Source organism: Somniosus microcephalus, chromosome 11, assembly GCF_052327205.1.
Source record: "Somniosus microcephalus isolate GS21.2 chromosome 11, FLI_Smic_1.0, whole genome shotgun sequence".
Lineage (NCBI taxonomy): Eukaryota > Metazoa > Chordata > Chondrichthyes > Squaliformes > Somniosidae > Somniosus > Somniosus microcephalus.
This window is the reverse complement of record NC_140997.1, coordinates 198,325,590-198,352,566: the sequence shown is the minus strand read 5'-3', so window position 1 is coordinate 198,352,566 and position 26,977 is coordinate 198,325,590. Positions and strand designations below refer to the sequence as shown.

At 45.5% G+C, this 26,977-nt stretch overlaps 1 protein-coding gene across 4 annotated transcripts in view; it reads left to right on the top strand.

Moving 5' to 3' along the window:
* Positions 1 to 26,977, top strand: part of cacna1db (calcium channel, voltage-dependent, L type, alpha 1D subunit, b) — a 792,002-nt gene that overhangs the window by 430,631 nt on the left and 334,394 nt on the right. For 3 of the 4 annotated variants that reach the window (XM_086001658.1, XM_086001657.1, XM_086001659.1), the window contains one exon: positions 4,388 to 4,557. In XM_086001658.1, the coding sequence (XP_085857784.1) occupies positions 4,388 to 4,557 (170 nt within the window). Of the gene's footprint in view, positions 1 to 4,387; positions 4,558 to 22,623; positions 22,699 to 26,977 lie in introns of all 4 variants that reach the window. The other variant, XM_086001660.1, reaches the window with a different exon arrangement.

The following is a 26,977-nucleotide window of genomic DNA, read 5'->3' as shown; positions in this document are numbered from 1 at the left end:
AGCCTACGGGATTGGTGAGGGACATCAGCAGTTGAGTCCCACGAGCGACTTTAACTGCCATCCTGCCTGCCTGGTTTCCGCCAGGCAGTCAGGGTTAAAATTGCCTTATATCTGTCCGTTCCTTAAGAAACTGAAACTAACCATTGAAGATATTGGGCTGGAACTTGCTGCACCGGGGAATCTCACAGCATATGCCATTAGTTAGACTTTTTTCTGCACCCTTCAACTTACCCTTTTTTACACCCTAACTTGCTGGAAGTACGAGCTGATAACAGTGTGGTTAGTGCTACAGGGCATCTGGGACCTTTGTGAATGGTGGGTCCTACATTGTATCTCCTTAACCAATGAAATTTAAGGATTGAGAAATAGAGGAATGACTGAGAAGGGTAGATTAGAGTGGGTGAATTAGAGTCACATCAGGTACAGAAAGAGAAAAAGAGAGGTTAAGAAAGATGGGACAAAAAGAGAGAGAAAAAGGAGACAGAAAGGAAAAGTAAGAAAAGAAATGAAAAAAAATAAAATTTGACATTTTTTAATTCTCCAACAATAATTAACTACCTGAAGGAATGAGATTCACAGTTTAAATTGTTCACTTTTTGGGCCAGAGGTTGGTTGGCGGTCATTAACAATTATCACATCATTAAAAGGGTACTTATGCTATTAATTATTAGATTTAAATTTCTGTGGCAAATTTAATGAGCAATTAATGAGCAAATCCAGGAAGTTCGTAAAAATAACGAGGAAGTTAATGGTGAGATGCTGTTTGTGCGAAGCAAACGGTGGAGTGGTATAAATCGACCAGCAAGTTCTGGAGATTCACAATTCATGGCATATCTCTTAATCCCCTGAATTTGAAAGCTGTATTGCACTTTAATAACACTGTGCGCCGTTCACACAATGTTATTTTTTCAGCAAGTTCCAGCCCATTCTTCTTCCACTCCATTGCTTTTACAGTACAAACACGTCCGAGTACACAAAATATATTTCCACTGGGAAAACTTATTGTTGTATTTTAAGTCTCCAAGTCAATTTGTGACCCTGCTGACTTTAGTAGCAGTACTAATTAAGCTAACTAATTAATCAGGGCTTTAATTAGCCACTCTTGTGTCTGACCTATTTTCATCTGTTTTATCCAAGGTCTTAAATTTTTTTAAACTGACTACTTGATTTCAGTTTTTACCATTGCATTTATTATCTGTACAGATGTGAACAAGCTTACAATTTGCAGGCAATAAACACAGAAAAACTGTTATTAGTACAGCACTCTATTCTCAGACACCAGTGCCAAATATCGACATCGCACAAAATGACTTCATTGAATGGATTAGGAATTTTGAATACACTAATATTCCATTTTCAGTATCTATTTATTCTAATTCTATATATCTTTCCCCTTTACTACAAAAGATGATTCTTAGATTCAAATTGTACAGTTACAGTAAACAATGATGTATAAGTAAACAAAATACAACAAAGATGGAAAAAAAAGGCTGTACACATTTCCTTTACATTCCAGTGAGTTGTTTCTGCCCGGCATTCTATATGTGCACATGTTGTAGCTGCTGCAAAGTACAGCTTTAGGGCATATTACTAGGCTGACATTTTGTTGCACAGTGACATCTGCTGCAAAATATCATTTTCATTTTTCTCAGAATATTCTTTTCCTCTTTGCAATAAAAATTTGTAATTATGCAATTGCATTAACTGCACATCAATGTAGGATACAGTTACATAATCAACATAACTAATTTATTTGATAGCTTTTTCCTAAACCCAATAATAAAATTATTATCCAATCCCGCAATATTGAAATAAATTTGAGCTAATTCATACTTTACATTATTGAAATATGAGGTTAACTGTCAGTTTACCAAATAGTATCCATGCAATATTAATTTATGTGAACTATTTTGTGAACTATTTCTCTGTTCTAGGAGAGGGTGCCAGTGCGATTTTTAGCAGCTGCGAAACCCGGAAATACGGGGAACGCAGGGGTCCTGCTGAATTTAACAGCAGGATTTAATTTGAATTATTTTTCTCTGTTTCCGAGCCGGCAGCAAGTCAAATTGACAGGCTGGCAGTCGAGCGGGAAGGCCTGCGTAGAAGGCCGCAGCCAGGGACCAGTGAGGAGAGAGGGCGAGTTCAGGGGTGGGGGGCGGGTGGTGTAGGCCTGGTGATCGCGGGGGTTGGGAGGGAATCAGATCGCGGTGGGGTCGGCCTGGAGATTGCGGGGTGGAGAGATCGCAGGGAGCGGGTTGGCCGATCGCGGGAGGGAATTGGATTGGCCAATCGCGGCAGGTTTTCTTGGGGTGGCAGGGGTTGGGGGAAGCACTCCTATGCCTCCTGGCCCACAAGCAATGCTGGATCTGGCAGTTTATGCCTCACTTCAGCTACCAGCTTCCCGAGTCCTGGAAACCGGTCTGCAGCTGTTAAATCTAAATATCTGCTAAAATCTGAGAGAGAAAAAAATTAGTATATTGTGATAAATCCATGTAGTGGAACAAGAACTCGAAGAGGCGATATCGTAGAACTAGTACGAGTATTTTAGACAAACAGAGTAACAACATCATGCCTGCATCCTGGCATTCCACCTTTGCTGACCTAGACAGGAAGCAAACCTCTGACCTTAACAGGAAGCAAACCTCTGACCTTAGCAGCAGCAGCATTGGCTACAGCACCACCTGGTGGATAACCTTAATCATAACATCCCAGATTACTATATATATTATAATAATGACTGACCCACCTCTTGAGAGAAGGTTACTCGCCCGCCCTGTATCACGGCCCGGTTAAACCGGAAGTAGGCGCGTTCGTAACGGGTTGGGGTCGGGTTTCACATTTTTAAGACTTTAAATCCTGCCCGTGTTGGCGGCTTAAGATTACTCTCCAGATTTCTATCATGTTGCTGTGATACCATAATAGGGGCAAAGGGCAGGAACTTCTCCATGGGGAACAATATTTGGAATGGTAGAGTCATCACTGAGCTTTTCTCATACACTTCCTCGTGAACAGTTTGGTAAACCATTGGTAAAAGCCTGAGAGATGGTCACCGTTCATATTTCAGAGCAATGCCAACACTGAAAGTGAAAAAATACTGACATTTATGTCTCTGTACAAATGGAGTTTCAGGCAATAGTCAGAGGAGTCTGTACTCGGCATGCTGCTATCGTGGAAGCGCACTTATCTCCCCATTGGCTTCTAATATTATTAAATACCTACTGGTCAAGAACCACAAGATGATCCAGAAGCAGGACTCGATTACTTTATTGCAAGTTATAGTTACTGGTTCAGTTCTCCATAAAAACGGATGTAAATTTTGTAACTCTACGTACAGTTGCATTGGGCAGGGTTTGTGCAGTGGACTCTGATTTGCATGGACTAATAAGGCACTCCCCTATTTTTGGTGGGCACTGGGCTACCCATATGAAGGACTCCATCAAAATGGTGGTGTCCTGGATGTCAGCGGAAACAGGGTGATAAATGCTGCGTGATTTTCAGCATTTTACCACTCTTTTGCCGCCCAGTGGAGGGGATGAAAATCGACCACCACCGCAGATTGTGGGACTGTAGTCACTGGGTAAGAGTGATAGACTGCCTTTCCTGAAGGATGTTAATGAGCCAATTGGATTTTAACAACAATACACCAGCTTTTGTGGTCATTTTGTTCTATTGCTAGCCCACAACTGACCAGATTTGTTGAATTCAATTTCGCACCGGCCATTCTGGATAACAGCAGCTAATATTCATGCAGCTGGTATCAACCCACTGTCCAGATGGGCGGAAGCGTGGGACACATGCAACATGAAGAACCAACACCTCATCACTAGCCCAACAGCAAAGGTCCCTGGCTTCGACCTCCCTCAAACAGTGGACAGCGCTGAACGAATCCGCACAGGGCATGGCCGATGCGGCCACTTGCTCCACAAGTGGAAGATGAGGGACGACCCTAAGTGCAACTGTGGTCATGAGTTTCAGACCATGGAACACATCACATCAACCTGCCTACTAAGATCTGTTGCGGGAGGCATCTCATTTCTCCACTCGGCATCTCAAGAGGCCATCGAATGGATAGCCAAACTAGACATCCCATTATAAACTTTTCACGTCATACAAAAGTAGTAGTAGTAATTTCACAACCTGCCATACTAATAGTCATACCACTAGCCTGTCATACCGTATTGTAGATTGTTGATTAATTACTTAAGTTCAGAAGCTGAATATGTAATATGAAAATTACTCCATTACACAATATATACGGAGCATTTAGGGTTTTATGTTAAGTTCAACACTAACAATTAGCAATGAAATAATGATAATTAAGATCCTTTCCTCTATCTTGCCGTAACCTTTCTACCTGAAAAATTTCCTATTACTATGAAACTTACAGTGAATTTTCTAAGGAAAGAGAAAAGGCCAAGGCCAGAGGAGACTTTCAGAAACTCCGTGAGAAACAACAACTTGAAGAGGACCTCAAGGGCTATCTGGACTGGATCACCCAGGCAGAGGACATCGATCCTGAGAATGAGGAAGACATTGAGAATGCAGAGAAACGAAATCGTACGTATCTTCCTTTATTGATACACTCGGAACATGGGATTGATAAAATACTAACAATTACTTTGTTTGACTTGTTACAGCTTGAAGTGTGAAAAATTGCATGCGTTATTTTACAGGCATAGATGCAATTTGTTTTAAAGTATGTTGGCAAACTGAAGATAGTTTATAGTAGCCTTTAGTTTGGTTTGTTAATATGTACTACGTAGGGATAGTTTTCTGGCTTCATGGTTCCGGCAGGGAGCCTCATCCGTTGATAGCATAAAACCAGAAAGCTGACCATTATATGTCTATTAAGAAGTCGCCCTTGTTACTTTGAACAGTGAAGTAACTGAGTAAAAATGATCAGTTATTAGGGTGGGTGCTAGAAAGCAGGTTTGTAGAGATGTAAAGCTGTGCACAAATGATTATTCCATTTTGTCTGTGAAGATGTTTTATTGTTTCTACTCATTGTTTCATGTCTTTTACATTGGATCATTGAAGATTGTATGTGAAATACCACTGAGCCAATAACCAAAAATGAATGGGAACTGAAAAAAAACTTACATTTTTGTTTTTGGTATGGGTTTTTGAAAAATAAATTATGGAATACTCTGAGATAGAACAGTCGAACCTTTCAATAATTCTATAACCTTTCCCTTTGATTAACTCAGTGGGGATGATAATGCAGCCCAAGGTACCTCTGCAGCACTTGGAGTGCCTGAGACATCAGTGTCCAATGAGAAATGCATCCCATAGTGTGGTCCAGAAGTGTTTTGAGTGCAAAGAGCTTGTGCATTGACTCTGAGCAAGGCTCATTAAGTCCCAGGTTTCTATTTAAATTAGGGTGGATCTCATAATATGGCTGGGCAGAACTTCAGGAGAGGCCCATTAAAATAATTTGAATGTTCCTTCTGAGTGGCCCTCTCCTTCCAATAGGGCCATCCTTCGTTTGCCAACCTGACTTGTTTGACCTCCAGTGGCCATAAGTGTCCTTTTGCCTGGAACCATAAAACAAATGTTGGCGCTTGAAGAGCAGCTAGCAGTCCGTCACCATCTGCTGGCACCTTTCATTCTGGTCTCCGATTCTGTGGTCCTAGCGTACCAAGCACTGGGGCACAAACATACTTCAATCTGTTGACCTCCCATTATCCCTTGAGGTCAACTCAGTGGGGTGCAGGTGCACGGAGCGCCTTAGGAGCAACTGTCCCAGTAGTGCTGTGCCAGGGCCGCATTATTGGCCCCAGTGTTTTTCTGGTAATATCTTCAGATAGGTAAGCTTGTTTTGCCATATTTCTGCAGAATGTTTCCTCAAAGATTTGCTCCTTTCTTCCGATTATGTTGATGCCAGTGCCTAATGGGTTTACTATTCTAAGACAAATGCCAGATTGAAGTGTGCAAAACTTCTCCAATCTATCAAAAGATTCTCATGAGTCATAGCTTTCAAAGGTGCATACGTTAATCAAATTTATTTTAGGATAACATGATGACAAAATGGATTTGTTTGATATAGTGTGACCTTTATTCAATCTGTTCAGTTAGTGTTGCATCTGGTATGCTGAACCACTGCACATGTATATGCCTACAATGATACATATAAGCTCCGATTTTAAGTTGGGGCAAAAATCGGTGAGGTGTGGGGCAAGCGGCAAGCTCCCCTGAAATCGCCAACATGAGGCCTGGGGAGTTTTAACTCCTGGGCCTTATTTTAATATGATTAATGGGTTGCCCACCCGATTGCATCGGGAAATGGGCAGCCAGCCCATTTTCATTGCGCAATTTCTGGTGGACTATTTATAGTGCAAATATACCTCCTAATGTGAGGTTGCATTCCCTTCTGGAAGATTTAATTAGAAGAGCGTGCAAACAATTATCTTGGCAGTAATAAGTCACAGGATTGCCCCTGATGCCTTCCGGGAGTTCCTTGTGGAGGAGGTCAATGCAAGGAGGGTGGTACTGATCCCCAGCACTCACAGGAAGATCCCCAGGGTGACTATCCACCAGCCCTGGACAGAGTTGGCTGAGAGGGTCAGTACCAGCAGCATCACCCACAGGACCTGGGTTCAATGTAGAAAGAGGCACAATGACCTCACAAGAGCAGCAAAGGTGAGTACTTCTTCATCTCTCCATCTTTCTCAACAACACCTGACAACTCTCCTTTTACTCCCTCCCAGAGCATGCTCAACGAATTTCTCCTTTCCATCACATCCTTCAGCATACAATCACAAGGGCACACTGCAACACTTCTCTTTCACATTCCAAACGCATTCACCTCTTCCTTTAGGTCTTCACAACAGATACTAACAGCATTCTTTTCTTGCATCCTAGCGCTTGCACAACCGGCAACTTCTCTCAGCACTCCTTCCTTACTTCACGTTCCAAATACTTGGCTTTCCAATCACAATTTCCTCATCCTCATTCTATCTTGCTTCCATGTCAGCTGTGGCTCTCTCGCCTCTGAGTCAGAAGGGTGTGGGTTCAAGTCCCACTCCAGAGACTTGAGCACAAAAATCTAGGCTGACACTCCAGTGCAGTATTGAGGGAGTGCTGCACTGTTGGAGGTGCCGCCTTTTGGATGAGATGTTTAACTTAGGCCCTGTCTGCTCTCTCAGGTGGATGCAAAAGATCCCATCGCCACTAATCTCAAGAAGTGCAGGAGAGTTACACCTGGCCAATATTTATCCCTCAATCAACATCACTGAAAAGACAGATTATCTGGTCATTATCACATTGCTGTTTGTGCGAGCTTATTGTGTGCAAATTGGCTGCTGTGTTTCCTACATTACAACAGTGACTACATTTCAAAAATACTTCATTGGCTGTAAAGCGCTTTGGGACGTCCTGAGGTCATGAAATATAAATGCAAGTCTTTTTCTTTCTTATACATCTCTCAGCACAAGCTCTGTATGTGCACGAGCCCTACACACCTCCACTGACATTTTCAACAGCCACTCATTAACTGCCCTCTCTCTCTGCAGGACAAGACAGCACAAAATGCGAGAGAGAGAAGCAAGACTGGGGGCATATGCCTGATATAATAGCCTTCACCCAAATGGTGCAGGAAGCTCTGGAGATTTGTGACTCGGGTAAAGTGATAACCATCAGTGAAGGCGAGGCTGGCGACTTATCTGAGCAGGGTGTCTGCATATTATTTATAACCTTTCATTCACCTCAGCGAATATTCAGCAAGCTTCACAACTTCAAACTGCATTCTGAAGATTGTCCAGCCTCTCAGTGTCATCTTAAATCTTGTCCTTTTTCTCTTTCTCTAGGTCCTTCTCGGCAGCGAGCTTCCTGAAAAAGATACCTCGGAGGTGGATAAGTCTCTTAAGGATGCATCGCCACACGCTCCAGCAATCCCAAGCACCAGCACAGAGATTGGCATTCCGTGTGGGTTTAGCAGTGAGTTAGAGGGGTCTGCAGGTGGTGAAACACCCAGCAGCAGCTACTGGTGGTAGGGACAGCCCAGGAAACAGTTTGCCATAGCTCTGCTGAGGAGGACAGAGATGTGGACTTCAGGGGTCCAGTTATGAGATGAAAACTGCTTGCTTCACACAAGCAGTTAAACCAGGTATTGGAATGCCTGCCAAGGAGTTTCAGCACCATGGCTGGAAATATTGAGGATTCCGCTTCCAGCTTGGGTGGTGTCATCTCGCACAGCATCAATACTCTGCAGCCTACCATGGAATGTGTGGCCACCTCCAGGGATGCTGCAGCCAAGCCCTCACAACAGGACTCTATTTTTCCAGCCTTTGCAACTTTGGTCGAAGCTCAAATGGCTGCCATGTAGGCTCTGGGCTCAAACTTTGGGGATACTGGTGTCATCAGCAGTGTGTGCAGGGGGTAGCCCTTGTCCCCACGCAACCATCCTTGTACCTTCCTGGACGGGTTGCATATTGGGGAAAGGGATGAGTGTTGCAGGATGAGGGGGAGAAATTAGGTTGTTAGCGCCACCGATTATCACCTAAAGAGGCCGAAAAGTGGGGCGATAGCCAATTTATGTGCGGTCGCAGGGAACCTAGCGCCTCGCCCCATATTGACCATGCATTTAGCGCCGGCGCAAAATCTTAGCGGGCACAGGCTGATCATGACGTCATTCCATGGTGCAACGCCTTTTTAGCGCCCCGGACCGCAAATTGGGTGGCGCCCGCCTCTGTTGCGTCTGGCGCTAATAGTGACAGCTCACTGGAACGTTCCCTAGGCACTCTAGGAGTAGGGGGGCGCTGTTTAAAGGGGACACCACTGTTCTGAAAACGTCAGCCCTTTTGTGAACGCAACTTGTTGGCTGGTTTGATACAGTTGAGCAGCTGCAGTGCTAGAGCCTTATTGCCATTCAACCAGTGGTGCCAGAGGACCTTTAGCCCTGTGAACATTACCTAGCTGCTGGTAAGAGCTTACAACCTTTACCTTGATCACTCTTATTATGGGGGCTGCTCTGGAAGGGAACATCCTGCTGCTAGGGCACAGAGACGGAGGGAGAGAGGGCCAGGAGTGGCCAGACGGAGGAGGGCCAATAGACGTCGCCACACCAGACCTTACGCAGCGAGGGTTTTCAGACAGCAGTTCTCCTACCACAGCATGTCGGAGGAGCAGTGTGTCAGAAGGCTGCGATTCCATAAGGAGGTGGTGACTGAGCTGTGCCAGCTGCTTCAGGATGATCTTCTGCCACGCATACGGTGCAGGACATCTCTGTCGGTGCCTGTAAAGGTTACTGTAGCCCTCAATTTCTTTGCCAGCGGCTCCTTTCAGGCCGCGACTGGGGACATAGCTAACATTTCCCAGTTTGCGGTGCATTGCTGCATCCGCCAAGTTACAGATGCCCTATATAACAGGAGGCGGCAACTTATTTCGTTCCCTTTGACACCGGAGAAGCAGCAGGAGCGCACAGAAGGCTTCGCGGCAATAGCTGGCTTCCCCATGGTGCAGGGCGCCATTGACTGTACGCACGTGGCTTTGCGGGCGCCTGTGAACAATCCCGAGGATTACCGCAACCGCAAGGGGTTCCACTCCCTTAATGTACAGCTGGTGTGTGACCACCGGCTGCTGATCCTCGCGGTCAACGCACAATTCCCTGGCAGCAGCCACGATGCTTTCATCCTGCGTCAGACCACAGTGGCAGACCTTTTCGAGGCCCCGGCTCACCCACGAGGCTGGCTTCTCGGAGACAAGGGCTATCCTCTGTGCCCATGGCTTATGACCCTGCTACGTTCGCCCAGCACCCAGGCAGAGGAGAACTACAACTCCAGCCATCAGGCGACGCGGAACACTGTGGAGCACACAATCAGCGTGCTGAAGCAGCGGTTCCGATGTCTCGACCATTCGGGGGGCACCCTGCAGTACTCACCGGAGCGAGTCGCCCACATCGTCGTTGTCTGCTGCATGCTCCACAACCTCGCCATCCAGCGCACCCAGCCAATGCCAGCCAAGCTTGAAGGACCGGCGGAGGAGGAGGAGGAGGAGGAGGAGGAAGACGGGAGGGTTCCCGAAACTGGAAGGGCCATTCGTCAGAGGCTCATAATGACTCGTTTCTAGGCCCCACTGATGGATTGCTTGGTGTGTTTGGGAGAGGACCGTCCGGTTCACCCAAAGCCTATGAAGGACAGATTAAGTGTAAATAGTTTAGATGTCCAGTGTAAATAAAAAATATTCTTTATTTTCAAAAAGGTGGAGCCTTCCAACTTCATAAAGCAATTGCAGTAGAAAGCAAAACTAACGAAATAACACTTAAGTAACGGCTTAACACAAAAGTAACGGCAAAACACATAACTAAGGATTTAACACATCAGCAAGGAAATACAACTTTAATGTCTGCCAAACCCGCGACAGTAACCAACACATCCCCATCATTCACGAGCTGTAGAGGGCCTTGAAATGTTCAACCTCGCCGTCTCCGAAGCTCCCTCAACTTTTGACCCCTTGATGGGCTTCGACTTCTCTTTCTGGAACGCCCCCTTCCCTCCCTGCAGCTCCTCCGTAATTGGACCCCAGTGGCTGCATCAAGGCTGGGGGAGGCCTGCTGAGTGGCCGAAAGCGCAGAAGCCCCTGAGGGATGGGCTGGACGACCTCTGGGCTTGGAGGGCCCGGGTGCTGACTGCTCCAACTGCTCATGGGTGGATGCAGTCTGTCCTGCAGGTGGTGGCAGCTGCAGTGGAGACGTGCCAGTGGTGGCATCAGGAATGCTGACATCCTGAGAGCGGACACCTGCTCCGTGGGCGTGCGACACACTGGCACTCTGACGGGGCAGCAGCGCAGCATGCGCCCCAATCGGCTGGCCCACAGATTGATGTCCTGCTGTGGTGCTGCAAGGGCCCCGGGTAATCCTACCTGATCCTTCAATGGTGGCAGCAGTCAGTGCTCGCGTGGCCTCAATCTGCACCTGCATGAGGCCAGCGAGTGACTGCGTGGCAGGTGCCAGTGCTTCGATGAAGCCCTGGACAGTCCTTTCCAGTGCTTCGGAGAAGCCATGGACACTCCTTACCTGTGCATCGGTGAAGCCCTGGAAAGTCCTTCCCAGTGCTTCGGTGATGCCCTGGACAGTCCTTTCCTGTGCAGCAGAGAAGGCCTGCGCACTCCTTTCCTGTGCTGCACCGAAGTCCTGGAGACTCCCTGCCAGTATGTCAATGGCTTCAGGCAGCCTTGCCACTGCAGCGATCAGCTCATTGTGCCTGAGCCGAGCCTGGGCGCTCATTTCAGCTAGGGACCGAACCTCCTCTGCCCTCTGTGCAGCAGTCATGGTGGCCTGACTCGGCCTCCGGGGAGACGGCCCCCGAGCTTCCCTTCCCCCCCTGCGTTGGTTCCTGGAGTTGGTTCCTCATCAGAGGCACCCCCCCCTGCTCCCCTCCAGGGAAGAACTATCCCCACTCTGCAGCTGGCGTGCCTCCCCTGAGGCTGGCATGGAAGGTCCGGCTTCCTCCAGCTGGTCGCCTCCGGACTCAGTGGGACTGGCAGCTTGAGGGCTCGGCTCCCGATCTGGTGATGCAGCATCTGAAAGCAGGGAGGTTGAAGAGTGGCTTTAGCGAGAGGAGAGGGTGGCAGCAAGGGATGCAAGATTGGTGCAATGCTATGACATGGGTCCACAGTGAAAAAGCATGCCGGTGGGGGGTCACAAGTGGAAGGACACAGATCAAAAAGGTCATAACCTTACCATCACCGTGCACAATGGGGTCGGCTGCTCCAGTGGTGACAGGACCAGTCAGGCGGCCGCCAACAATCTGGTGCACTCGCTCCTCCAGGTCCGTCAGGTTCTGGAGGTTTGGAGGTCCTCCACCGGTCCGGAGCTGTTCTCGCCGGTTCCTTGCCAGCTTGGACTGCAGGAGAAAGGATAGGAAATGATGAGACATTATGGCCCCATCTGTCATGTCATGCCCCCCTTGGTGGAATAGCCCTGACATCATGGCCTCATCTGTCATGTCATGCCCCCCTTGGTGGAATAGCCCTGACATCATGGCCTCATCTGTCATGTCATGCCCCCCTTGGTGGAATAGCCCTGACATCATGGCGTCATCTGTCATGTCATGCCCCCCTTGGTGGAATAGCCCTGACATCATGGCCTCATCTGTCATGTCATGCCCCCCTTGGTGGAATAGCCCTGACATCATGGCGTCAGCTGTATGTGCAAGTGTGTTCCCAGAAAGGGCCATGGGTGCGTGCTGACAGATGCCTAGTGGGGCATGGCGCACCCATTGGCCATAAAGTCAGGTGCAGGTGAAGGCATGAAGAGGACTGCAAAAACATCACTCACCCTGATGACCCGAGTGAGATCGTTGAATTTCTTGCGGCACTGCAATGGAGTCCTGACCACCAGGCTGCTGGAGTTCACCCTCTGAGTGATGGCCCTCCATGCTCTGCGGTAATCCTGCTGTCTAGGCCTCCTACCATTGTCCGCGTACAGGACCGCTCGACGGCGCTCCACTCCACCTACCAATGCATCCAATGCATCATCCGTGAAGCGCTCTGCTCTTTGCCTTGCTCTCTCCATCCTCAGAAAGTTTTTAGCGCCAAACAAAACACAGCGCCGAAATTCAGTTCTGCAGGGCGCAGAGTGTGGCTGCTGATCCTTCTGGACCCACCCCTTTAAGAGCTGGCCGGCTCCTGACTCTTTCGTGATCGTCGATGATTGACTGAACCTGCGCTGCACCCGGCCGCCCCGATATTGAGTTGCGCCGCCATGTTAGCACCCTAAATCTACCGTGCAATGCCTGATTTAGCGCCGCGATCACCTTAGGGGTGCTACGACCCAATATCGCGCTAGGTGGCACTAAATTGCGCCTGGCGCAAAACTTTGCGCAGCGCCAAGTCTAACGCCCCAAGCGGGGCTATACCCAATTTCTAGGCCACAGAATCATACAGCACAGAAGGAGGCCATTCGGCCCATCGAGTCCGTGCCGGCTCTCTGTAGAGCAATCCAGTCAGTCTTATTCCCCCGCTCTATCCCCGTAGCACTGCAAGTTTATTTCCCTTAAGTGTCTCCGCTTCCACCACTTCTGTCGGCAACGAATTCCAGGTCCTCACCACTCGCTGCGTAAAAGTTTTTCCTCACATCCCCCCTGTATCTTTTGCCCAAAACCTTAAATTTGTGTCTCCTAGTCCTTGTACCATCAACTAGTGGGAAGAGCCTTTCCCGGTTTAGCCTATCCAAACCCATCATAATTTTGTACACCTCTATCAAATCACCCCTCAACCTCCTTTGCTCGAATGAAAACAAATCCAGCTTCTCCAACCTGTCCTTGTAGCTAAGATCCCCCATCCCCGGAACCATTCTGGTAAATCTCCTCTGCACTCTTTCAAGGGCCTTCACATCCTTCCTAAAGTGTGTTGACCAGAACTGGATGCAATACTCCAGTTGTGGCCTAACCAGCGCTTTACAAAGGTTCAGCATAACTTCTCTACTTTTGTACTCAATACCTCTATTTATGAAGCCCAAGATCCCATATGCTTTGCTAACCACTCTCTCAATATGTCCTGCCACGTTCAGGGACGTATGCACATTAACTCCCAGGTCGCTCTGTCCCTGCACACCCTTTAAAACTGTGCCATTAAGTGTATATTGGCTCTCCCTGTTCCTTCTGACAAAATGCATCACCTCACACTTCTGCTGCCTTGATGGTATGACAGCTTTATTTGAAATCACTCCACACCATTGATGGTATGAGTGCAGTCTATAATGCCTTGGATACGAGGGAATCTAGCCACTGCTGCGGCAGCGGTGAGAGGATAAAGAGCAGCTCGAGAGTGGACCTGAATTAAAGCAGCGGCAGTGGCGAGAGGATAAAGAGCGGCCTGAGAGTGGACCTAAATTAAAGTAGCGGCCGCGGCGAGAGAATATAAGAACATAAGAAATAGTAGCAGGAGTAGGCCATTCGGCCCCTCGAGCCGACCCCGCCATTCAATAAGATCATGGCTGATCTGATCTTGGCCTCAACGCCACTTTCCTGCCCGCTCCCCATAACCCTTGACTCCCCTGTAGCTGAAATATATGTCTATCTCCGCCTTGAATATATTCAATGACTCCGCCTTCACAGCTCTCTGGGATAGAGAATTCCAAAGATTCACGACCCTCTGAGAGAAGAAATTCCTCCTCATCTCTGTTTTAAATGGGCGACCACTTATCCTGGAACTAGATTCCCCCACTAGGGGAAACATCCTCCCTGCATCTACCCGGTCAAGCCTCCTCAAAATCTTATATGTTTCAATAAGATCACCACTCATTCTTCTAAACTCCAATGAGTATAGGCCCAACCAGCTCAACCTTTCTTCATAAGACAACCCCTTCATCTCAGGAATTAACCTAGTGAACCTTCTCTGAACTGCCTCCAATGCAAGTATATCCCTCCTTAAATAAGGAGAGGATAAAGAGCGGCTCGAGTGCGGACTTGAATTAAAGCAGCAGCGGCGGCGAGAGGATAAAGAGCGGCCCGAGAGCGGACCTGAGTTAAAGCAGCGGCAAGAGGATAAAGAGCGGCCCGAGAGTGGACCTGAATTAAAGCAGCAGCAGTGGCGAGAGGATAAAGAGCGGCCCGAGAGCGGACCTGAATTAAAGCAGCAGCGGCAGCGAGAGGATAAAGAGCGGCCCGAGAGCGGACCTGAATTAAAGCAGCAGCAGCGGGGAGAGGATAAAGAGTGGCCCGAGAGCGGACCTGAATTAAAGCAGCGGCAGCAGCGAGAGGATAAAGAGCGGCCCGAGAGCGGACCTGAATTAAAGCAGCAGCGGCGGCGAGAGGATAAAGAGCGGCCCGAGAGCGGACCTGAATTAAAGCAGCGGCAGCAGCAAGAGGATAAAGAGCGGCCCGAGAGCGGACCTGAATTAAAGCAGCGGCAAGAGGATAAAGAGCGGCCCGAGAGCGGACCTGAATTAAAACAGCGACAGCGGGGAGAGGATAAAGAGCGGCCCGAGAGCGGACCTGAATTAAAGCAGCGGCAGCAGCGAGAGGATAAAGAGCGGCCCGAGAGCGGACCTGAATTAAAGCAGCAGCAGCAGCGAGGCTCTGATTCAAAAACAACAACAAAAAATCAAAAAGTGACGTCACAGGAGAGCAGGTAGGTGATTGATTGGTGAGTATTATAGCTTTTTTTTGCTCTCTATGTTAGGGAAGGGGGTTTTGTTAGGGAAGGGGGTTAAGTTAAAAGCTGAGAAACTGTAACTTGCTAGTACTTATTAAATTAATAACTTAAACTGGATAAAATAATCAAACAATAAAACAAAAAATTGATTGAATAAAAAGCTTTAACTAATTAATAAATAAAGCAAGGTTAGAGATGGCAGGTCAGGTGGTGTGTCGTAACTGCAGCATGTGGGAGTTTGTGGAGAGCATCGTGATCCTGAGCAACCACATCTGCAGTAAGTGTCTACAACTCGAGGAGCTTCGGCTCAAGTTGTTGAGCTGGAGTCCGAGCTGCAGACAGTGCGATGCACCAGGGTGGGGAGAGTTACCTGGACACTTTATTCCAGGAGGCAGTCACACCCTATAGGTTAAGTAGTACTTTAGAGTTCGTCAGTGGACAGGGACAGGAGGGTGTGACTGCGAGTCAAGCAGGTATGGGGACCCAGGATGTAGTGATGGAGGAGCCTCAGCCCTTGACCTTGTTCAGCAGGTACGAGGTACTTGCTACCTGTATGGATGAGGAAAAGGACTGCAGGGAGGATGGGCTAACTGACCATGTCACCGTGGTACAGGGGACCATCCAAGTGGGGGGAGAAGGAAGGAATGTGGTAGTGGTAGATGACAGTATCGTCAGAGGGATAGACACTGTTCTCTGCAGCCGCGAAAGAGACTCCCGAAGGCTGTGTTGCCTGCCCAGTGCCAGGGTTAAGGATATCTCCTCGTGGCTGGAGAAGAACTTGGAGTGGGAGCGGAAGGATCCAGTTGTCGTGGTCCATGTCGGAACCAATGGCATAGGTAGAACTGAGAATGAGGTTTTGCTGAGGGAGTTTGAGGAACTAGGGGCTAAATTAATAAGCAGAACCTCAAGCGTAATAATCTCCTGGATTACTTCCTGAGCCACGCGCAAATTGGCATAGGGGCAAGCAGATCACAGAGTTAAATGCGTGGCTCAAAGAGTGATGTGGGAAGCAGTGGTTTCAATTCATGGGGCACTGGCATAAGTACTGGGGAAAGAGGGAGCTGTTCCGTCGGGATGGGCTCCACTTAAACCGGGCTGGGACCAGCGTCCTGGCGAATTGAATAACTAGGGCTGTAGATAGGGTTTTAAACTAAAAAAGCTGGGGGAGGAGGGGTCAGGTGAGGGAAAATTTAGAAATCTAAAGAGAAAGGTAAAGGCAATAGAGCAATGTAGCGATTTGAGTAAAAATAAGTGGAGTGTGACAGGAAGGGACAGAGAGTTTAACGGTAGCAGTACAGCAGAGAATAAGGTCAAAGCAGGGAATAATGGTAAAAAATTTAAATGCACAAAGCATTTGTAACGAGATAGACAAACTTGTGACACAAATAGAGATAAATGGGTATGATCTGATAGCCATTACAGAGATGTGGTTGCAAGGTGACCAAGGTTGGGAACTAAGAGGGAAAAAATGGGTATCGCCCATTTTGGAGCGCTAATAGCGGCCGGGCGCAAAGTTTAGCGCCCTGCGCTAATTATCGTCTCCGACTGCAAAATTCGCCTCTATCGCCCCTGGAGTTGATTTGAGCGCTACACACCTCTCAAGGCGCAAACGTCGGGGAGTGAGGCGCTACCTCAGAATGCTACCGAAGCTCAGGCGATGTCAGGTACCATGGAAGCCAGACAGACTGGCGCCGTCCAATTCTTAAAGGGGAGGGGCCATCTTGCTGGCCAGCCACACCTTACTCATTGCAGCCTTGAATTTCGGCCTGGAGAGACCTCTAAAGCAATTGTGTTGGAAGCACTAATGGATAGGCCCAGGGAAAGAGCTTTTAAATAGCACTCCCCCAGCCCCTTCCTGATTTGAAAATGATCCCCTCTACCTGTCGCTCCTAGCGGCAGGCACTAAGGCAGGGGGCGCGATGCAATATCCGGTCTGGGCCGTTGCATGCTCAACTGACGTCACGACCTGTGGGCGCAGAAGATCGTGGCGGAAGTGTTTAGCGCTGCCACTAAACAACTGGTCAATTTCGCGCGCGGCGCTAAAATTGCCGCACTCAGGTGCTAAGTTCCTAATGCCCCGTTAGCGCCCCCCGGAGGCGCTAACGGGAGGCGCTAACCAACCAAATTTTCCCCCCTAAATGTTCCAGGGTACTTGACATTTCAAGAAGACAGGCAGAATGGAAAAGGAGGGGGCGTAGCCCTGATAATAAAGGATGACATAAGGACAATAGAGAGAAAGGATCTCGGTTCGGAAGATCAGGAAGTAGAATCAGTATGGGTGGAGATAAAGAATAACAAGGGGCAGAAAACACTGGTGGGAGTAGTATATAGGCCCCTTAACAGTAGCTATACCATTAGACAGAATATTAATCAGGAAATAGTAGGAGCTTGTAACAAAGGTAATGCAATAATCGTGGGGGACTTTAATCTTCATATAGACTGGACAAATCAAATTGGCTAACGTAGTCTGGAGGACGAGTTCATGGAATGCATTTGGGACAGTTTCCTGGAACAATATGTCATGGAACCAACCAGGGAACAGGCTATTTTAGATCTTGTATTGTGTAATGAGACAGGGTTAATTAGCAATCTCATAGTAAAGGATCATCTGGGGCAGAGTGATCATAATATGATAGAATTTCACATTAAGTTTGAGAGTGACTTGCCGAAGTCCGAAACTAGGGTCTTAGACTTAAATAAAGCCAATTAAATAGGTGTGAGGGGCGAGTTGGCTCAGGTAGATTGGAAAAATAGATTATAAGGTATGGCAGAAGATAAGCAGTGGCTAGCATTTAAAGAAATATTTCATAATCTCAGCAAAAATGCATTCCATTGAGAAACAAAAACTCCACGGGAAAAGTGATGCATCCGTAGCTAACGAAAGAAGTTAAGGATAGCAGGATTGAAAGAAGAAGCTTATAATGTTGCGAAGAATAGTAGTAAGCCTGAGGATTGGGAGAGTTTCAGAAACCAGCAAAGGATGACCAAAAAATTGATAAAAAGGGAAAAAATAAAATATGAAAGAAAACTAGCAAGAAATATAAAAACAGATTGTAAGAGCGTCTACAAGTATGTAAAAAGGAATAGAGTAGCAAAAGTAAACGTTGGTCCCTTAGAGGCTGAGACAAGAGAAATTATTATGGGGAGTAAAGAAGTGGAAGAAACATTAAACAAATATTTTGTATCTGTCTTCACAGTAGAAGACACAAAAGGCATATCAAAAGTGGTGGGGAACCAAGGGTCTATCTAATGAGGGTGAAACACTTAATGTAATTAATATAAGTAGAGAAAAAGTACTAGAGAAACTAATGGGACTAAAAGCCACCAAATCCCCTGGACCTGACGGCCTACATCCTAGGGTTCTAAAAGAGGTGGCTGCAGAAATAGTGGATGCATTGGTTTTGATCTTCCAAAATTCCCTAGATTCTAGAATGGTCCCAGCAGATTGGAAGGTAGCAAATGTAATACCGCTATTCAAGAAAGGAGGGAGAGAGAAAACAGGGAACTACAGGCCAGTTAGCCTGACATCAGTCATCGGGAAAATGCTGGAATCCATTGTTAAGGAAGTGGTATCAGGGCACTTAGAAAATCATAACATGATTCAGCAGAGTCAACATAGTTTTATGAAAGGTAAATTGTGTTTGACAAATTTATTAGAGTTTTATGAGGATGTAACTAGCAGGGTAGATAAAGGGGAACCAGTGGATGTAATATATTTGGATTTCCAAAAGGCATTCGATAAGGTGCCACATAAAAGGTTATTATACAAGATAAAGGCTCATGGAGTTGTGGGTAATATAGTAGCATGGATAAACGATTGGTTAACGGATAGAAAACAGAGAGTAGGGATAAACGGGTCTTTTCAGGTTGGCAGGTTGTAACTAGTGGGGTGCTGCAAGGATCAGTGCTGGGGCCTTTGTTATTTACAATCTATATTAATGACCTAGATGAAGGGACCGAGTGTAATGTATCCAAGTTTGCTGATGATATAAAGCTAGGTGGGACAGTAAGCTGTGAGGAGAACACAAAGGGCAGGATTTTCATTGGGCCGTGGAGGCAGGATTGGAGGCGTGTGGGGTTAAAATCCCGAAATCGGGGGGGGGTACGAACCCATCCCGCCCCCAACCCGCCTCCATGTCAGTTACAAAGGAGGCGGGTACCCGACCCGCACTGGGACCCGCCTCCCCGAGGCGGGAAGGGGATTAGTGCCAATTAACTGCCTGTCAACAGGTAGTTAACAGGCAGTTTTTAGCCTAATCCCTATTTTCATTGTTGAAATGTGGGATTCCCGACGGCTCCAAACCACGCCAAGTTAGCGAGGTGGGCCGTCGGGATGAAGGGCTTGGAGGGGTCGAGATGTCCGGTGTTCAGGTGAGTGATGGGTGCATGAGTGCAGAGGTAAGTGTGTTTGGTGTGTTTAAAGAAGTTTTACTTACCTTTACAGCCTTCCTTCCCTCAGGTCTCGGGAGTCCCTCATCTCACCGGCACAGAAAGCAGAATGGCCGCGATCTGTCAAAAGTTCCAGCATTCAGCTTTCTGTTCCGGGGAGATCTCTAAATCATCCTGACAGGAAGGAATTAACTTGGAGTACAGATTGTCAGTGTTTGACAGCTTCAAACAGCTGTGAAACGCTGATATTTCATCTGTCAAAAGGTCTTGACAGATGAAATATCAATCTGTGATGTCACCTGTTGCCGGGTGGCCCTTAAGTGGCCTGCTGAGCCCGCTGAGCGGGCTCAACAAGGTCAATCAAGTCAAAATCGCATGGGTTGGCTAGAACTCGATGGAGACGGGACTACAACCCCGAAAGTTGTAGTCCCGCCTCCTACCTGACTCCTCAATGAAAATCCAGCCCAAAGAGTCTGCAAAGGAATATAGATAGACTAAGTGAATAGGCAGTAAGGTGGCAGATAGAGTATAATGTAGGGAAATGTGAGGTTATTCACTTTGGTAGGAAGAATAGAAAAACTGAATCTTTTCTCAATGGTGAGAAACTTTCAAATGTTGGTGTTGAGAGAGATTTGGGTGTCCTCGCAGTTACAGCAAGCAATAAGGAAGGCAAATGGCGTATTGGCCTTTATTACAAGGGGGTTGGAGTATAAGAGTAAAGAAGTCTTGCTACAATTGTACAAGGCCTTGGTGAGACCACAACTGGAGTACTGTGCACAGCTTTGGTCTCCTTACCTAAAAAAAGGATGTACTTGCCATGGAGGCGGTTCAACAAAGGTTCACTAGATTGATTCCTGGGATGAGAGGGCTGTCCTATGATGAGACATTGTGTAGAATGGGCCTATACTCTCTGGAGTTTAGATGAATGAGAGGTGATCTCATTGAAACATACAAGATTCTGAAGGGGATTGACAGGGTAGATGCTGAGAGGTTGTTTCCCCTGGCTGGAGTGTCTAGAACTAGGGGGCATAGTTTCAGGGTATGGGGTAGGCCATTTAAGACCGAGATGAGGAGGCATTTCTTTACTCAGAGGGTTGTGAATCTTTGGAATTCTCTGCCTCAGAGGGCTGTGGATGCTGAGCCTGAGTATATTCAAGGCTGAGATAGATAGATTTTTGGACTCTAGTGGAATCAAGGGATATGGCGATCGGGCGGGAAAGTGGAGTTGAGGTGGATGATCAGCCATGATCTTATTGAATGGCGGAGCAGGCTTGAGTGGCCATATGGCCTACTCCTGCTCCTATTTCTCATCACAGAAATCACAGAAACCCCACAGTGCAGATAGAGGCCATTTCGGCCCATCGAGCCTGCACCGACACATATCCCACCCGATCCCCGTAACCCCTACACCCTCATTTTGAGTGTTGGCATCAATAGAAAAGATGATGTATTGGCTGTCCCTGGCAAATGGGCATTGTTGACCTGCCTGATGTAGCTGTGCAGTGCAGACTAGGAGATGTGGATGATATTCCCTCTAGCAGCCTAGAAGAAGCCTGAGGCAATGAAATTAAGGGTGGTGGTGACTGGCAAAGCATGGCAGGAGATCCTATTGTGGAAGGGTACATAGGTCAGCGACAGCCTGCCTGGTGAAGTTTAGCCTCTTGATGCAGGGCTGTACATGTACATATCTTTTATAGTGGTGATGATTTTCAGGGGTGGTAAGTGAATAGAGACAAAGGGAAATCACAGAGATTGCTTAGCCATGATCTCCTCCTTCATCTACCTGTGGTGGGGCATGGACTTCCAGTGGGCAGCACAAGACCAAAGCAGGGTTATGGGGGAAATCATGGCAGCAAATATTTTAGGGTGGAGTTTTGGTGGAAGGCCTCTCTGCCCTATTTTACTTGTCAGACTGCCTCTACAGTGCCCAAATGTTCATTTGCTGTCTGTAAAATAAGCAGCTTATCAATTCCTTCCTGGCCTTGTCTGACTACAGTGCTTTTCAGTTCACCTGCTTAAAAATTCTAAGAAGCGTAAATGAAGGCACATGCGAAAGATGCCTTATCCAATTCAGCACACAAAGGAATCTTATTATTACATCCAGGTCATGCTATCGTATAAGTAGATATTGGACAGTATAAATACACTCCTGAACATAGGATGCTTGGATGACTTATGGGAGTGACCAGTACTGCAGTACCCAAAGTATATCTGAGGCAGATTCAAAACTTGTTAACCAGTCCTTTGAATGAAATCACTTGCAGTTATGCAACACCTTTACCATCAAAGTAACTTTCATTGCATGTATTATAGTATGTTTTTTACACAGATACAATTGCAGTTTAATCATGTGAGCACTTTAATATATATATTTCAATTTCTGAAAAATTCTTTGTAGGAAATTGGTTAACAAATGTTATGATGTATTTTGTAGAGAAATATAACAAAGTGGAACAGCTACAAAAGTTACTTAGTTTACAAATACCGCATCACTCACCACAATCAGTCGTAATTTGCAAGCTTTATTATGAACATAAATAATCAAGCAGCATTAACACTGCTACTTACTTAAAATGAACATGAACACCACATTCTAAAGAAACAGAAGGACTTTGGAGGGAATTGATGAATTAACTCTAAAAAAGACACACTTTGATGTGTCGACATCTACTTTCAGCTCCCTACAGTACTATTAATTCTTTGATGCTTTGCAGTTTCACAGTGTAGGAGAAAATACAGAGAAGACATTATTAGACCAGAGGCAAGAGCTTCATATAACATAGATTGTTTTCAATTAAATATAAAATATAATTTTAAATGAATAAATTTTGGATCACATTGTATCATTAATTTCAGAGGTAATAATTGAAATTGACAATATATGGGATTGGGAACATTATGCACATCACACGATAACACAAAACAATTGACTAATTCTGACTATTATTCTGGCTAACTTGTGATTTGGCTATCAGTAGCTTTGCAGTCAATGTCTCATCTTTTGTTTTGTTTCTAGCATTGTTTCTGTTACATTAGAGTTATATGTTACCTCATTTTGCCAATTGCTGTTTCTAATCTTTGCTATGTTGCTGCTGCCATCTGATGTTTAAATGCCTGGAATTGCATGCATTTAATATGAAGGGGTAACACTGGCCGAATTAATGGCAAAGAAGAAAGGAAGGTTTGCATGGTTTAGCCAATCATCTGAAACACATGGTAATTTTTGTTTGCTTTTGTCTTGGATTTGTACATGCTTTGTGTGGCTTCTGCTTCTTTTGTAATTGTTGGTTTCTCTCCATTGCATGATTTTCTATATGTTATTTGCAGTGTTTCATAACACAAACATTGGGGTTTTTACTGGAGAAAAGAGGCTGTTTTGGTTGAATGGCCCAGATTATGAAAAAAAGATTGTTATTTGACTATACTTTGGTGGAATGTGCAATTCAGTAGACGTGTTCAGTAGTTCTATACTGAAAGACATTGAAACTGTAAAATAAAACTGGAATTGGTAAAAAAAAAATCAAAGTTAAATATTGTGATAAAGTATTTATATATTTTTACATTGAGAAACAAATTACTAAGATCTGCTGTTTTTCATTGTACATTTATCTCTACATCAGGTTTAGTGCTTTAACTGAATGGTGTGCTTTTGTCTCTCAACAGGCTTTTTAACTACTCTTGAGTGTGATGACTTAGTGGGGCAAATTTTCATCTCATGCACAAACGTATAAAAGCTATTTTCCTTCCATTTTCAGATGTAAAACATACATGTATATGGTGACAATTATGCACAATCTTTGATTCTAATTGTGCTCAAACAGAAAACTTTAGAACACAAATGCTATTCAAGTACAATAAAATATGAAAAAGAACATGTTCGCCCTTCAGATTGTTAAAAAAAAGTTTCATCCAGCTGTGGATTAAATGCACTTGCACCTAAGACCTCTCCTCACCCAGGTGTTATGTGCATGCCAAGCTGTTGTAGCCCGATTAATAAAAAGGAGCAGCTGATCCCAGTATAATCAGACTCTGATGTCCTTACTACATATCCTTTTGTTCCCAATTGACTACTGATTCATGCCTATCTCCTTTCACATTCTTCTTACCTGACAGCTCACATCACATCCTTCATGCCTACACTTATTGTTCCCTTCATCTCACATGACTGCCTATTAGAATCAGTGATTGATACCAAAAACTGGAAAATCTACCAAGTAGCAGGTGATTTTGATGTATGTAGAGATGGCTCTGTGAACCGATATAACTCTTTATCGCATCCCAGTCAATATTTTGGCATAGACATTTTGTCCTGGTTGTTTCAGTTCTTTTTGTTTTATATTGTAATCTTCCTTGCTGCAGCCAGGCTATTTGTTGCACATTACTTGGGAAAAAATTGCAATAGATATGAACAACATGATCAATTACCAATTTCAACGACTCTATGACAAGGAAGCACCAACTGAAGGAGTGGAGAATTACTCTTAAAATTAGCAGTAAAGGGAGCAAAGTATATAAAACTCCAGTCCTCTTTGGAACACAAACAAATCATCAAGGTATAAGGTGGTTTAGCCCAGAAAACACATTTTCCAATTTAGATACATGGGGAAAACTATGTGCTTGTGCAATTATTCACCTATGTTTAATGCACACAATACCTATGTTAATAAATTCTACATTTGTATAGTGAACTGTGCTGTGCCTGGGGGGAAAATAGCAACTTTGTACATGTATGGATTTGCACACATTTTGCATATGATTTTGCTCATAATAGATGAAAATTCCCCAGTAACTTTTTGAATTACGTGGATGAATTAAAGAGATCCTCACTGTTGTTATAAAAGAAATTCATTACACATGACTTAGTTATGTAGGCTTCCTAAAGTTTATACAGTCAAAGTGAAAGGACTTATACAAACCAAGCATAGCCTTTGGTCATGACAGCAGCTACGCTTCAAACCAGATGTTCAGAAAATGCTTACATGTTGGTATAATTTGTGATCTCTCACACTGAAAGATACCCACAAACACATCTCTTCCCTGTGTAGTTTGCTCATTAGCATGTTAAAAGATGATAACAGCAGCGAGAATAACAACTTGGGTTTATATTGCGCTTTTAATTTAGAAAAATGCCTCTAGGCGCTTCATGAGGGCATAATCAGAAATAAATAAACGCCCAGCCAAATGGACATCCAGAAGGAGGTATTAGGAGGGCTGACCAAAAGCTTGGTCAAAGAGATGGGTTTTAAAGAGGATCTTTAAGTAGGTGAGTGAGGTGGAGAGGCAGAGGGGTTTAGGCAGTGAGTTCCAGGGCATTGGGTGAAAGAAGGGAGAATGCACAAAATCCCATCTTCAGAGGAATGAAGGGTTCAGGGGTGGTTGTAGGGCTGGAGGAGGTTACAGGGATAGGGAGGAGTGAGGCCATGAAGGAATTTAAACACGGGGGTAAGAATGTTAAATTGGAGGCGTTAGGCTACTGGCAGCCAATGTAGGTCAGCAAAGACAGAGATGATAGCCAAGGGGGAGTTGCTGCCGGTGAGGCAAGCGATCCAATATTAATTTCTTCAAATGGGTGAGCTACCTGTGGAGGCGCGACAAGCAGCAATAACTGACCAGATTAATATTAATGAGGCCTGAGGCCCAACTTTGGGCCAGCCTCAGACCACCCGGTTCGGGCGCGTGTTGTGATTGCATCACTGACCAATTTTTACTCTAGAAAGAGGTATGGAAATTGACCTTAACAAGAACCACCTGCAGCAAAATGTGAGAGTCATCTCAAGATCATACATTGAACATTTCACAACCCTTATAAACTCCACAAATGTTATATTTTTCTGCCAGATGTCAGCTGGAGGGGTTGCAACCAGAAATGTGCACTTTTGCACCACTGATATGGTCATGACCTTGCTTCCAGCAATCTGTCAGGCAATATTGGATCGCTTGCCTCACCGGCAGCAACTCCCCCTTGGCTATCATCTCTGTCCTTGCTGACCAACATTGGCTGCCAGTAGCCTAACGCCTCCAATTTAACATTCTTACCCTCGTGTTTATAAATCCCTTCATGGCCTCACTCCTCCCTATCCCTGTAACCTCCTCCAGCCCTACAAGGCCACAACAACACTGTTTGGTCTGTAATAGCTGCAGATGTAGCCTCATGTCTGATAGAGCAGCCACAACAGATTAAAGAACCTCTCATTGTTAGCTCCAATAAGGTGTATTTCTCTACTTTACAGGCCTTTTCCCCACCACCATTATTGTACATATGATCTTTGTGTTTACTCCTGATGATTCATTCCATTATCTTATATTGAAAGGGTGAGACTAATGGGTCGGTAAATCCCAGTGGCTGTTTTGTGACCGTTTTTGAATAAGGACACATTAGCCTGTTTCCGATCTTCTGGTGTCTCCCCAGTGTCCAGTGACTCCCACATAATGATTGTCAGTGCTTCACAAATCTCTTTCCTAGTCTTGTTTCAGTACTCTGGGTTAAATACCATCTAATCCTGGGGATTTATTTATTTTGAGCATGAATGGCCATTGTATTTATAAAAAAAAAATTTACTTGGGATATCTGTTTGGAAAGGATATTTTGCTCATGTCTGCCTTTTGAATACTTGGAGGAATTAGTCAGCCAGAACATTTACTATTTTGTGCTTATCCTCATATTCAAGGCCATTTGCATCTATTATGGTTTACACCTCTTCTCTGACTGCCCTCTTGCTATTGCGATACTGTTCTCTCTACCTGTCTGATTAGCTTTTTAATGTGCCTTTACAATCTCTTGTATTGTTTCCAGTAAGCCTCGTTTCCTTTCTATGTGCAGGATTTATATATGCCATTTTGCTTCTTTATCTCACTTTTAATTTGTTTGCTGATCCATATAGGTCACACTTTTTTCGTCTGAGCTTATTGATTTTGGGGATGTATTTATCCTCAGCATTATTCCTTAAAGGTGTTCCACCTAACTTCTGCTGAAGTGCTGTTGAATAACTTCCCCAATCTTTTTGTTTTAGTTGTTTCCTCATTTGATTGAATTTAGCCCTTTTAAAATTAAAAACCTGTCTCTTCGTGTTTAGTATTTCTGACTCCCAAATCATGTTAAACTTTATTATTCTATGGTCACTCCCTTGGGGCACTACAAGTTCAACTTCCTGTACCTTTTCTGGGTCATTTATGAATACCACATCAAGATGGCCATTGCGTCTCGTAGATTCCTTGACTGGGTCAGAAGCAGTCAGGCACTGCATCCACCAACTCTGACTCTAAACAGCTTGGGTTTTCCCAGTTTACATTAGGTTGATTGAAGTCTCCCATCAAAATAACTTTCCTGTACGCATATGCTTTTCCTATCTTAGAGAAAATTGTCCTCCTTCTTATACTGACCTGGTCCTCTATAGCATATTCCCAGCATTAGCTTGGATTTTTTTTTAGGATTAGTGACATCTACCCAGAGTGGTTAATGTTGTAGTTTTTTTTACCTCCCACAGAATCTACTTCT